Source organism: Eutrigla gurnardus (genome assembly GCF_963514095.1).
Source record: "Eutrigla gurnardus genome assembly, chromosome: 14".
Lineage (NCBI taxonomy): Eukaryota > Metazoa > Chordata > Actinopteri > Perciformes > Triglidae > Eutrigla > Eutrigla gurnardus.
In genome coordinates, this window is record NC_139937.1 from 17,702,685 (window position 1) to 17,714,924 (window position 12,240).

Consider the following 12,240-nt stretch of genomic DNA (forward strand, 5'->3'; position numbering starts at 1 on the left):
GTACAGGTGCTCTTGTTCCAGTCAGACATGGTTGCAAACACAGACCTGCATCTCTGTAACTCGAGGAGGATGAACAAGTCTCGCTTCGCCCTTCATTTGCATCCAACCATCATCACACGTAATATCTCACACTTCTGGATGCTGTCAAGCATACATATGCGACAGTGGCGTATCCATAGCAGTGATGTTGACAGGACTGATAACTCGCTACCATAATTGTGATCGATTGTATCTATAAAGCATGAAATGCCAATCAAGCTGCAAGCAGCATGATTATCCTCTTTGACGTCTCGGGTTCCTCCCGTGTTGTAACGGATGCATAATGAAGATAAAATACTATCCGATGTGAGATCAGTGTGAGAAAGCAGAGAACTCTAAATGTGTAATGAAAGATAATATAATAAGACCCTGTAAGAGAGGCTTCACTTGAGACTTAAAAACACGAGCACGTCTGTCATCTAAATCTTTTCGTGCAGGTCAGTTTTAATGCGGGTTCTTCACTTTCTCACGACAAAGAGATTCAACACCGCAATCAGTTCTTTTTGGCAACGGTACACGTTTCCTGTTGTTGACATATTCACTCAGTGTGAAAGGTGCTAGTTGAGCAATGGGGAGGCTTAATGCCTCATATAACAAACTGGCAGTGGATGAATGTGCCACGGCTCTAATTTCAGACATCAACACCGACCTTTATAAAGAGCCACAACAAGAATAAATTCATTCCCTCACTTGGACTGAAATCAGTGCACATGCAGGATTCTTTACCTGGACTTACACTGGACTGCTTTAACAACATGGGAGCAAGGAGGGGTTTGCTGTTGGTTCTCGTACTGCTCATATTCACTCATCACGGTCAAGGTACTTTATTAGAATCAGACAATGCCATGACTTCTAAAAGTCTAAGTTGGTTCTAAGATTCTTCATTTTTCAAAGGTTTTCCTGAGAAAGAATCCTTGGCTGTCAGCACATTCAGTGAAGGTATGTGCTATAGATTCAAACTCTTCTATTTGCATTACTTCATTCAATCACATTATTATTAATCTTGTTTTTTTTTTTAATAATGTTTGATATCAAATGTGTCGTAGCCTCTGCTGTTGGAGAACCTCAGATAATTGACCATCCAATCGACATCCCACAGCAGCACCCCAGACTGTGTGACTGTAAAGGTGAAAGCAGCGTTTTTAAGGGTTTAATAAAATACACATCTAGCATATACTGTAGCATCTCATCAGTTTATATTCATCCCCCTTTCTTCTCTTTGGTCCTTGTATATTTGGCCCACTAGTGAAGGGAGGAGAGACGGTGAATACAGGCTGCGTTTGCAGACGTGGAAAACGTGAGTTGTTTTTGAGATGCAGATAAAAATGACGAAGTAAAAGAACCAGTAATAAGTAAGATCAGTCTTTTATTCAGTATATGTTTTAAGTATATTCCCCTGGTTTTAAACTGGGAAAGTGAACTGGAAAAAAAAAGCACTCTTCAAAAGTGAGATGATAAACTATTTTGGACGGTGAACTTCATCGGTGTTTCTCTTTATGTTCTCACCCTTTTGCTTTATCCCTCTGGATCTTAAAACTTCAAGTGAAAACATTTTGCCGGAGGAAGAAAAATAAGAATGTGAAGAAGTGCAGCTGGATTTTTAATCCGAAGAAGAACGGCAACACCAGGAAGTTTGGTCCCAGTGTCCCGATATGAACAACACACGAATCACTATATATACATATCCTTATACTGTATGTATCAACGTTTATGCAGTAATTACTATCATCATTTTTTCTTTCTTTATACAAGTTGTTTTTTAAAAAGTGTTTTTGACAATATTTCACAAAATAAAGTTTGACTGTAAGTTTCTGAATCCTCCAAAATAAAGTGCTCGCAAAATGCATTGATTATTTTCTGCTTAAGACATAAATACTATGAATTAAAGCATGTTATCATGCTTTAATTCTTACATTTATTTACAGTTTTAATATTATCATGCATAAAAAAGGTGCAGGCATTCAGAGTGAAGAATTGCATTTTTTTTTTTACCAAAAGAGGGTATCTTAGAGGAATATTTAAGTATGTAATGGTAAAGTCAACAACACTAACACAATTACTACTCGCTAATAATTAAAACAACAGCAGGCAATGCAATAATAAGATGATTTTCCCTTTCATTGTCCGTGTTAATGTTACTACCCTGTATTATAGATGGAGTTGTTCCGATACCAGTATCGGAAATGCCTCCGATACTCCAAAAAATGCTGGCATCAGTATCAGCGAGTACTGGAGTCCAGGCACCGATCCGATACCACGTAATTTATTAGAAATAGGAATTTATTTACTGGTTAGCGCCGTTAGCTTTGACAAAGTTCTTCCTCGCCGCTCTTAAAACAGTTGCGCTGTGCTGCCATTCTATTTAAAATTTAAATGCCTTTTTATTCTACAATATTGTGGCTGCACTTTAATTTTTTTTAATAATTACTCCTATAATTATTTAGTTTTATACTGTTCTATTTAAAAATAAATTTAAAAATATACATTTGCTGTATTCATTCATGTTTTACAAAGGGTTTAACCTGAGCCAGGCCTCACCACAATGATAATCATATCACAGTCATGCAGGCGTAGTATGATCTTTTTCTCTTTTTTTTTAAACACACTGGTATCGGTACTCGGTATCGGCAGATACCCACAGCACGAGTATCGGAATCGGTATCGGGAGGGAAACGTGGTATCGGAACATCTCTACTTGTACATTGATGAAAAATATAGTGGATAAAAAGAAATATCCAACAACAAAATACAACTTGGATCGAAGTCCGTCACACTTTGGAATTCTACTCTGACTTTCCATCAAAACCCCACAAGAACTGATAACATGCCGTCAGATACAATAATTCTCTACTCATTTACACTGAGACTGTCGGGCCAGTAGAGGGAGCTAGAGGCCTTACAGTCGGACTGGATTACTCAGCCTGGAGGACTCAGGTGAACAGCACGGCGACAGACAGACCCATCAACATCAGACCGCCATGGTGGAGGTGGAGGGCGGAGGCGTGAGCTATGACGGAGAAATTAAATGCATTAAATATCGTACTTGTACAGCAACTATTCTGATAGTGTTGTAACTTGTAGTAAACATTTGCACAATGATTTAGATTCATGTAATATTCAAATATTTCATACAATGCCTCCTTTTGTTATATCATCCTGTCAAAATGTAGGATTGCTTCATTTAAAAAAGTATCTTTCATAATACTCATCAAATTATGATTTACTATGAAATGTAATCATTTGAGGACAATACAAATGATTGTGTTTATCCTGTTTTTAAGTCCTTTTGAAGGCTCACTCACCAGCGACAGTGAAGGCTTTAGTCTTGTACATTGTGATGTTGGTCACAGGGTTCCTCGCCTTGCACGTGTAGTTTCCCTCATTCTCTTCCGTCGCAAGGAAATCGATAACAGAACCCATCGCCCTCGACTGATCGTTGAAGAACCAGTGGAAGTCACAATCCGGCCGAGAATCGGCAGAGCAGGTCAAGGTCACGCTAAGGCCGTGCGCCATTGAATCCGGACCAGAGATGTTCACGCTCAGAGGGCCGTCTGCAAACACAACAGAGAGGCAGTTGGTCAGCAGCATGCGTAGAATGATCATTAATATAGTTTTAAGATGTTGTGAACCACTCATTCAGGGATTTCTGGTCCAATGAAACAAATGTGTAAATATTCATGAGTATACATTCACTTTTGCTAAATTTCCAATCACCAGCTTAGTAGATCTGCTTATCCTTAGCACCAGGGTGTGAGTTAATATCACTGGTATTATTTTTATTACACTACTGTAAGGAGATTTAAGTATGAATACATTTTTCGATAACAGTTCAAATTATAATATAGGTAAGGAAAAAGAAAACATAATTGTGACTACACTCACAGTTCACCAGGAGCATGTATTCGGGGCTTTTATGTGCAGCAGCTTGATTGGTAGCGACGCACTGATATGTGCCGTCATTGTGCAACGTCACCGGAGTGAAACGCAGCGTGCCGTTTTCGATGGCGTAGTACATGTGATGGTTGGCGTAGTACATGTGATGGTTGGCGTGCGTCACGTTGAGGTGCATGTCGTCCTTCATCCAGTAGATGGCGTCGTAGGGCCCAGTGACGTCACAGGTGAGGGTGAAGTTTTCAGAGTTTATCGGCACCGTGTGGTTTCTGATCACCACCGACTGTATCGCCTCTGTGGACAGAAAGCACGCGATCAGCGTCAGCGATTACCGTGACATGCACCGAAGAAGTCAAACCCCGTTGAGCTTTCTCACCGACGACCGTGAGCATCTTGGAGCTTGTGCTGGTATTTCCTGTCACATTATTGTAGGCCATGCAGGTGTATTCTCCACTCATGTTCAAAGTCAAAAGGTCAGTCGTAAACACTGAAGAATTGGCCACGATGGAGCCGTTGAACCACCAGCTGAAGTGACTGGGAGGCACCGACGCGGCCGAACAGCGGAAGACCGCGTAATGTCCCGACTCGGCAAAAGCTGGCCCGTCAATCACGGGTGTTTCTGGTCCAACTGCAACAGCAAAGGAGATTGAAAAAAAAACAACAACGTGGGATGATGCACTACAGTACATAAAAAACGGTAGTAAGAGTGAAATAAATCCTGTAAATGTTACTCACAGATCACGAGGAGCATGTAACGAGCACTGGTCACGTTCCAAGCAGCATTAGCAGCCACACACTGGTAGTATCCGGTGTCATGGTGTTTTAATGGGTGGAATGTGACGGTCCTGTTATCCATGGAAAAAACGGTTCTGTTGTCTTCATGCAGTCGTCCACCATTTTTCATCCAGTAAACATGCCCAACAGGTCCAGTCACATTGCATGTCAGGTTATAAATATGACCTTCCATGGCGGGAGTCATCGGTGATTCCACTTGTACGTGTTCTATTGGATCTGGAAACAAAGCAACAATGGACGACAATTAAATAGTTATCTCCGCTGAATCACCTTGTTGTTTGTAGGTAGAAAAAAAATTGGCAATCTCACCGTAAACAGTGAGCATTGTGTAAGCAGTTCTGCTTTCGCCGGTGACGTTGTTGAAGGCCATGCAGGTGTACATCCCACTCATGTCCATGGTGAGAGGAGGTGTGACATACATAGACGTATTGGCCACTAGCGAGTGATTGAAGTACCATTTGTAGGAGCTGGGAGGGTTTGACGATGCGTAGCAGCCGAACGTGACGTTGTATCCCGTCTTTGCCACGCTTGGTCCCTTGATAGTTGGCATCTGCGGTCCATCTAAACACACAGATATGAACTTAAATCATGTTAATTGAAAATACATACATAACCTGACCCTGGGTTTAGTTCGTGTTTGGGGTGGAATTCTTCTTTTGGTTGAATTTCTCCCCCCAGTAAAAGGGGATTCGGATAAACTGCACGGAGAACACTCACAATACAGTTCTAGCTTGAAGACTTGACTGGATAAGTTGCTGAATGGGTTGGAAGCCACACAACGATAGTCCCCCATGTCAGAGGTCATGAGGGCAGCGAAGGTGAGGGTGCTGTTGTCCGCTGAGAAGTGTGTCGTGTTGTCAGGATACAACGGGTTCCAACCGTGCATCCAAGCAATCCAGTCCACGCTTCCGGCCGTCTCACAGGTCAGAGTGAAAGTGTGGTTTAGGATTGGCGGAGCTCCGACGATTCTTATGGCCGCCATGGTCACCGGAGCTGTGGAAAGAAAAACTTGAGTATGATGCATTGGCTGTCTGGTTTAGTGATATTTATTGCAGTAGTAGACTAAATGAATAGACACTTGTTTGACCATTTGGGTCCATTGTTTTCCCACAAATCAACAACGCACCATTGCGAAAACAATGGTGCGTCCTCTCTTAAAGGTTGAGTAGGTTAACTGGAAAAAACACAAAAAAATTGACTTTGAACGCATCAAATAGAGAAAGTCCCGCCCCCTTCGTTCAGACCACCGTTCAAAGCCACTCCCCCTGAACGCCAAGCGAGTGAGGGCAATCAGGAAGTAAGTATTGGCAGGCGTCCAATCATTTCTTGGGCCCAACTTTTTTAATTGGACGGGGTTTTTACAGTCCTGCCACGGCCACAGATATTTAAAAAAAAAAAATGTATGTCAGAGCATTTAAAGTATTCATTGCTATCGGGATGTTACGAGGATTTCAAGTAATATAACAAAGTGTTTCTGAATAGAATTAACTACTCAACCTTTAATGGTCCGCAGGGGTGGAAACGTCATGACTTTAACTGTCTGATTCAAGCCATGGTTTTTCTTGGCCTCACTAGTAGCATCGCTTAACAAAACACTGATATTTGCATTTATTTCAATAACAGCCTCAGAGGGCTGCTAGATGTAAACTCTTAGTATTGTCTACGGTACTTTATTTATATTCAAGTGACTAATAACTGTGTGACACTTATTGGAGCAGCATTTTTTTAATTAATGAAACAACCAGATTTTAAGTCAAAATCTCCTATTTATGCATTTGAAATCTGAAACTAAATACCTGAAACCAACTTTGTTTTTTATAATATGGTAGAATGAGAATGAATGGGTGAGTGAAGAAGTCATTAAGTGGTCCTTACCTTGGACTGACAGTGTTAACTGAGCACGGAAAGAAGTCCCATCCTGTAAAGTGTACAGTCCAGAGTCTCCCAGCAGGAGTGACCTTATCGTCAACGATGACATGGTTGGATTGAACGTAACCCGGCCTCGCCAAGCATCAGTGATGATTTGATTCCCCGGGAATATTAACACGATGAGGCTGTTGTCGAAGAGCCAGGTCCCCGCGGTGATGTTTTGCTGGCTGAAAAGTGTGACGTTGCTGCCCACCAGTATCGGGTTCTCAGAGGCATATATCTTCTGGTTAGCTGCAGATGGAAACACACAACATTGGCCCTAAAATGTAGTTATCATCTACTAACATATTATTCAAAGCATTTACACATGAATAATGACCTTTAAAACTTCTTTTTTTAAATCATAAAGCTCTAACAACTGTCTCAAAATGTATTAATTCATAATAATTCAGCCTTACCTGCTGCAAAGGTCGTCATGACCAGGACCATAAAAAACACCAATGGGGGCTCCATTTTACTCCTCGGTTTGTCTTGGGTTGGAGTCTTCCTTGCCAGCTGAATGGACTCAGGCTGCGATAAATACAAGTCTGGCGATATTCTATGGGCACAGGCGCCTTTTGATCAGCAAATATTTGCTCTACTTGACTGGAGCTCTTGTTCTCATGATGTAAACGCTAACCCCTACCATCACCATGCTACCTGGCAGTGCTGGCCACACCTTGTTTTGCCCGGTTCCACGCCGGTCCACACCAAGGAGTGTTCATTTACTGTAAACCTCCGTCGGTCTGCAGCTCTCAAGCAGGAGAGGAAATGGGGATATTTTCTGAGTGTGAGCCTACGAAGTCCAATCAAACAGTGAAGACCCATTCCGTGGAGTTTCGCTTCTCTGAGGCAAAATATACTGTGTTTACACAACATATTTTCCCACAATGCAATGTGGAATAAACATCGGAAAATCAAGGAAAGGACTTCTAAGGAAAAACTTATTAAAGATTCATCCTCTTACAAAGTCAATTTAGCCCATTTGTGAGTCCTTTTAAATATTTATCACTCCACATCTTCACCAATACGTCAACGAGATATCTGATAACCAGCTGCATCATTAGTGACAATATGGAAAGGATTTAATGGAACAACAGAGCATCTGTCCCTTCGCTAGATGTTTCTGGTGCTCTCTCTTTGTTTGTTGTAACCACAGACCCACAGGATTAAAACATTTGTTCAGGAACAAAGGAGATGAGAATGTTTTGTATTTGAGTTTATGTAAGATTAGCATAAAAGAAAAACACTTGCCAAAAAGCTCTCAAGAGTATAGAAACAGGTGTCTTTTCAGTAGTCTTTTAGTTGACTGAAGGTGATTAATGATGTTGATACATTTTGTTTCTCAGCCACAAAAGAAAATAACATTTCCTCATTATATAAGACTGCTTTCAAATCAGCAACATGCAGGGGATTTTTATCTGTTTCATGTTAAGCGATCTTATTTACATAATAAGATCAATTCAAGTGGAAATCACGACAACAAAAGAACGGTAAAACACTTAAAGTGCAGTGGCATTTTATTAAGGAATACATTGAAAACGTCTTCTGGCTGCTTCCACAGTTAATCTCCCCGTACCTGACTGTTGTGTTTGAGGTACGTGGTTGTGTAAAGTATTTCCTGTAAGAAGTACTTCTAATCAGCCAGAATTCATTGTCTGATTAGTGCACAATAATATTGACATGAGTAGTGAATCAGATTTGCTAAAAGTAATATTATTTTTTTTTAGATAAAAAAAAAAAATATATATTTCAAGAGATATATAGAATGTCATGAATGCTGTATTATTGCTTTAAGGTTCTCCATATCCAGTTATTTCATTGCATCAGAGTCCGTCATGGACTGAATGAGCCGACATCTGTGAAAGAGAGGTAGTTCATCAAGTTATTAGTCATGTGAGTTATGTTTCTGTATGTGAGTTATGTTTCGGTATGTGAGTTATGTTTCTGTATGTGAGTTATGTTTCGGTATGTGAGTTATGTTTCGGTATGTGAGTTATGTTTCTGTATGTGAGTTAGGTAAGTATAAGTACGGTTGGATGTCAGTGTAATTATTCACACTGTAAATTCCACATTTTTTAAACAAATTATTTGTGTTCAAATTACCTAGAACAGGATTCCTTTATTGAAATCGATTAAATGATCCAATATTTTGGATAAATGCAAGTTTTTTTTATTATTTCAACTTCAGGTACCTTATTCCAACAGAACTTTTAATTGATAAAGTAATAATGAAAATATTCCTAAATTGCAGCGTATTACATCATTTATGTCTCAATGGGAAGCAGGTTTGACCTTCTATCAACCCTGCTGCACAAATCAAACTATTTAACTCATATGTCATATATATTTGATCTGTATTCATGTAGAAACATCACCGTTTTGAAGGGATAATAAACCTCTACTGCTTCTCTGAGGACAAATGTTCTGTAACGATGTCTATCTGCAAATCAGAATATGAAATCGAAGTTTCTAAATAACAAAAAGACATTATTCTGCGTCTTGCCTGGCGATGAGAAGAGGAACCCGACCATTAACAGCAGCAGCAGCGAGCACACATGGACCCTCTGGTTCGTCTCTGCAGAGCCTTCAGCGGGGTGTGAACAACAAAGTCAGGACCGGATGGAGAAACATGGAGGGTGACCTCACTATACCGACAGACTCACTTGTGATCTCGATGCGTGTGGTGATACTGCTGTTCATGTGGGTGTGCTCATTGAAGGCCAGACATGAGTACGAACCACTTTGGTTCTTTCTGACATCGAACAGCTTCAACGAGGGACCCATAGTGTTCACCTGCTCTCCACTGAAGGCCCACCGGAGCTGAGCTGGAGGACTGGACTGTGCTGAACACACCATGGTCAGGTTGGATCCGGTAGTAAAGGAAGTCGTGTTCCATCCGTTCACTGTAAGCGCCATGTTGTCTGGACCATCTGAGAACGAGACAGAAGACGTGGAAGGGAGGAGAGGCACGTTACAGCTCCGTTAGAGGAACTTATAGCAAACAACTCCTCTCCTACTCACAGCTGATGGTGAAGTTCACTGCATCACTGGTTCCATCACTGACGGCATTGAACACGCGACACCTCAACGGTCCCTGGTCGTAGCGGGTCACGTTAGCTATAGTGAGAGTGGAGTTTCCATCAGTGAGCTGAACTCTGTCACTTCCTGTGACCTCAGAGGTGCCGTTCAGCCAGAGGAAAGAGAGAGAGGAACCAGAGGAGGAGCACTTAACGACGGCTGAACTGTTGAACTCCATCAGGTTGATCTGATTGGCTCTCAGCGTCACATTAGAGATGGACTCTGTGGACGAGGATCAAGACGGTTCAACATCACTGCATGCAGCCGATAAATATGTAACACTTTATTAGATACACCTCTACAATATAACCAAGTCCAATACAACAGCCTTGTCATAATATCCATCTTCAAAAAGCTCATAGTGTTCCATTTTTAGTGCCATTTTTGGAAATGTGTACATTTAATTACACTTTTATTGGTGAAATCAGTTAAGAGTGAGAGGTTTCTTTTCTCCTGGACGAGGGCCATAGAATATTGTATAATTTTCATTTTTTAAAACATTCTAAAAGATGCTATTTAATTATCACCTCCACAAGTAGATTTTAGGGCAGAACAGCTACAGATGCTAAAAAGACACTGATGATACAGATATAAACACAGTATAAGAACATGGTGCTTGGCTTCGACCCCTTTATGATAATTTGGTACCGCTTTCTAATAATACAAATATTTTGTTATTAGAAATGTGGAAATGTAAGATCCTGTCCTAACAATTTACATTATTGAACACACGACGTGTTGGCTTGTTCAAAAGGAAGCAGTCAATAGGAAGTCATTCATAAAGGAGCATTCCACTAAAATGATATTGCAAGTTTGTAAATGTAAATGTTAATGGGTGGATCATTCCTTTACTCTTTGTCTGCATTTTTTGCATCTTTTTCAGGTCTTCTCGCTTAATCATAGAGCTAAATATGACGATCTGCTTGAGAATAAACCATCAGCAAGATTTCACAATGATGATTAAATCCATTTGGAAGTGATCCTCATCATAGACACACACAACAACATGCTGATCTCATTCTTATAGAGGCTGGGGCATGTTTGCAGCTAACAGAGCCAGCAGAAACCGAAGGAGCGAGCAGACGAAAGGACAAGTTAAAAGGTGAGTGTTGACAGTCGCAGCTGCACACGCAAACTATCCAGAGGCCACGTGAGCAAAACCAGCACAAAACCAAAATACGTGCTGGCTCTCACCAGCTTTACGAGTGGGTTGTCAGTCCAAATAGGGCAAGGCAGAAACATGACCTCCTTCGAGTCCGTTGTGAATATTATCACAACAGGAAGTTATTCCAGTTACAAAAAGCTGGTGCCTCTCCCCGTCTATGTTACTGTTTTTCATTGTGAGTTCACGTTCTTTTTCATGCTCCTAATGCTGCAATATTTTTAGGGATTAGAAGGGAATCTATAGGCAACACCCATGTTTTTTTTGTCAATCATTTCATACATTTCAACAGTTGCAGTTCACATGATTCTTCAAAGCACTAAACCAACTAAAGGTCAGTAGTAAGAATGGATATAATGAAGGAGATACAGAATGACAGTTAACACGATATTCAGTCTGCCCTAAATCTAAAAAAATACCTTACAAATGTACATTAATGTTTATAGACAGTAGAATAACTAGAGGTATCACCTTTCTGAAAAATGACTAATATTTTAACTTTCTAACACTGATCAAGTGAGTTGAAGCTGCACTTGTTGACTTCTTCCGTTTGAAATACTTCATAAAGTAAATCCATATTTCACTTCTTGTTGCCGACCAAACATTTTAACCTTGAAGAACATTAGGATAGTTTAGCTGGTTTCTAGAGGTTCCTAATGGATGAAGTATTAAAGTACAGAACATAATCTCACCCAGAACAGCGATGGAGGCATCGGCCTTCAGCGGCGGGTCAGTGCTCTGCACCGTGTAGACCCCCGAGTCGGCCACGGTGACGGAGGTCAGGGTGAGAGCCCCGGTGACCACGTTGACCGACGCTCGGCCAGTGTGACTGGGGTAGACCGCCTGCTGGTCCCCCAGCCAGGACAGGATGAGAGACCCCCCCACCGCCCAGCTTCCACTCTTCAGAGTCTGCGGAGGAGACAGAGCCAGCGTCACAGAGTCCCCGACGACGGCCGGGTTCATGGAGGGCTTCACCTCCACAGCGCCAGAGGCCAGAACACCTGAAGATTATGAACCATCATATAAATAACACAAAATACATGACAATATACTTGAGCATCACAGGTCCTACCTTTAATTAAAGCCAGCAGTACAACAGCCAGAGTTCCTTCCCTTCTCCTCGCCATTTTGCATCGATGGTCTGAGGGATGTCCCCACTATTTCCCCTCTATTATACTCGTACATTCATCCGGCCCCCCCACCACCAAATACCTAAAGTGGAAACGCCACTTCTTATCTGCAGGTGGTTATTTGTCACATCACTCCTGTCACACTCACAAAAGATGCATGACATTTTTTTCCATTTGCAATCTTCCGTTCTGTAAATGACCAATGAGAAGAATGACAAATTATGACAGAAGGTA

General features: G+C 41.2%; 3 protein-coding genes across 3 annotated transcripts; 1 reads left to right on the top strand and 2 right to left on the bottom strand.

The window, feature by feature from the left end:
- Window positions 1-626: 626 nt before the first annotated feature.
- On the top strand, window positions 627-1,883 carry LOC311024794 (uncharacterized protein). Its single transcript, XM_084027375.1, has 5 exons — window positions 627-858; window positions 934-978; window positions 1,086-1,166; window positions 1,286-1,336; window positions 1,583-1,883. Exons 1-5 carry the CDS (start codon window positions 750-752, stop codon window positions 1,693-1,695), a joined length of 399 nt encoding a protein of 132 aa, XP_083883501.1. The 5' UTR covers window positions 627-749; the 3' UTR covers window positions 1,696-1,883.
- Window positions 1,386-7,284, bottom strand: LOC311024793 (cell adhesion molecule CEACAM5-like). Its single transcript, XM_084027374.1, has 9 exons — window positions 7,053-7,284; window positions 6,601-6,885; window positions 5,443-5,718; window positions 5,035-5,286; window positions 4,666-4,941; window positions 4,307-4,558; window positions 3,922-4,224; window positions 3,342-3,590; window positions 1,386-3,046 (listed from the first exon to the last, which is right to left on the bottom strand). The coding sequence occupies exons 1-9, from the start codon at window positions 7,105-7,107 to the stop codon at window positions 2,970-2,972; spliced, it is 2,025 nt and encodes a 674-aa protein (XP_083883500.1). The 5' UTR covers window positions 7,108-7,284; the 3' UTR covers window positions 1,386-2,969.
- Window positions 7,285-8,405: 1,121 nt separating this feature from the next.
- On the bottom strand, window positions 8,406-12,003 carry LOC311024861 (cell adhesion molecule CEACAM6-like; the record flags this gene model as incomplete). Its single annotated transcript, XM_084027436.1, has 6 exons — window positions 8,406-8,492; window positions 9,140-9,220; window positions 9,300-9,566; window positions 9,658-9,936; window positions 11,569-11,877; window positions 11,949-12,003. The coding sequence occupies 6 exons, from the start codon at window positions 12,001-12,003 to the stop codon at window positions 8,470-8,472; spliced, it is 1,014 nt and encodes a 337-aa protein (XP_083883562.1). The 3' UTR covers window positions 8,406-8,469.
- Between the last annotated feature and the right edge of the window lie 237 nt (window positions 12,004-12,240).

Coding starts and splice junctions, on each gene's coding strand:
- LOC311024794 (XM_084027375.1), top strand. CDS start 750: ATGCAGGATTCTTTACCTGGACTTACACTGGACTGCTTTAACAACATG. Junction 859..933: donor ATTCACTCATCACGGTCAAG/GTACTTTATTAG, acceptor CATTTTTCAAAG/GTTTTCCTGAGAAAGAATCC. Junction 1,337..1,582: donor CGTTTGCAGACGTGGAAAAC/GTGAGTTGTTTT, acceptor TAAAACTTCAAG/TGAAAACATTTTGCCGGAGG.
- LOC311024793 (XM_084027374.1), bottom strand. CDS start 7,107: ATGGAGCCCCCATTGGTGTTTTTTATGGTCCTGGTCATGACGACCTTT. Junction 4,942..5,034: donor CACAATGCTCACTGTTTACG/GTGAGATTGCCA, acceptor CTTTGTTTCCAG/ATCCAATAGAACACGTACAA. Junction 3,047..3,341: donor TAAAGCCTTCACTGTCGCTG/GTGAGTGAGCCT, acceptor TCTCCGTCATAG/CTCACGCCTCCGCCCTCCAC.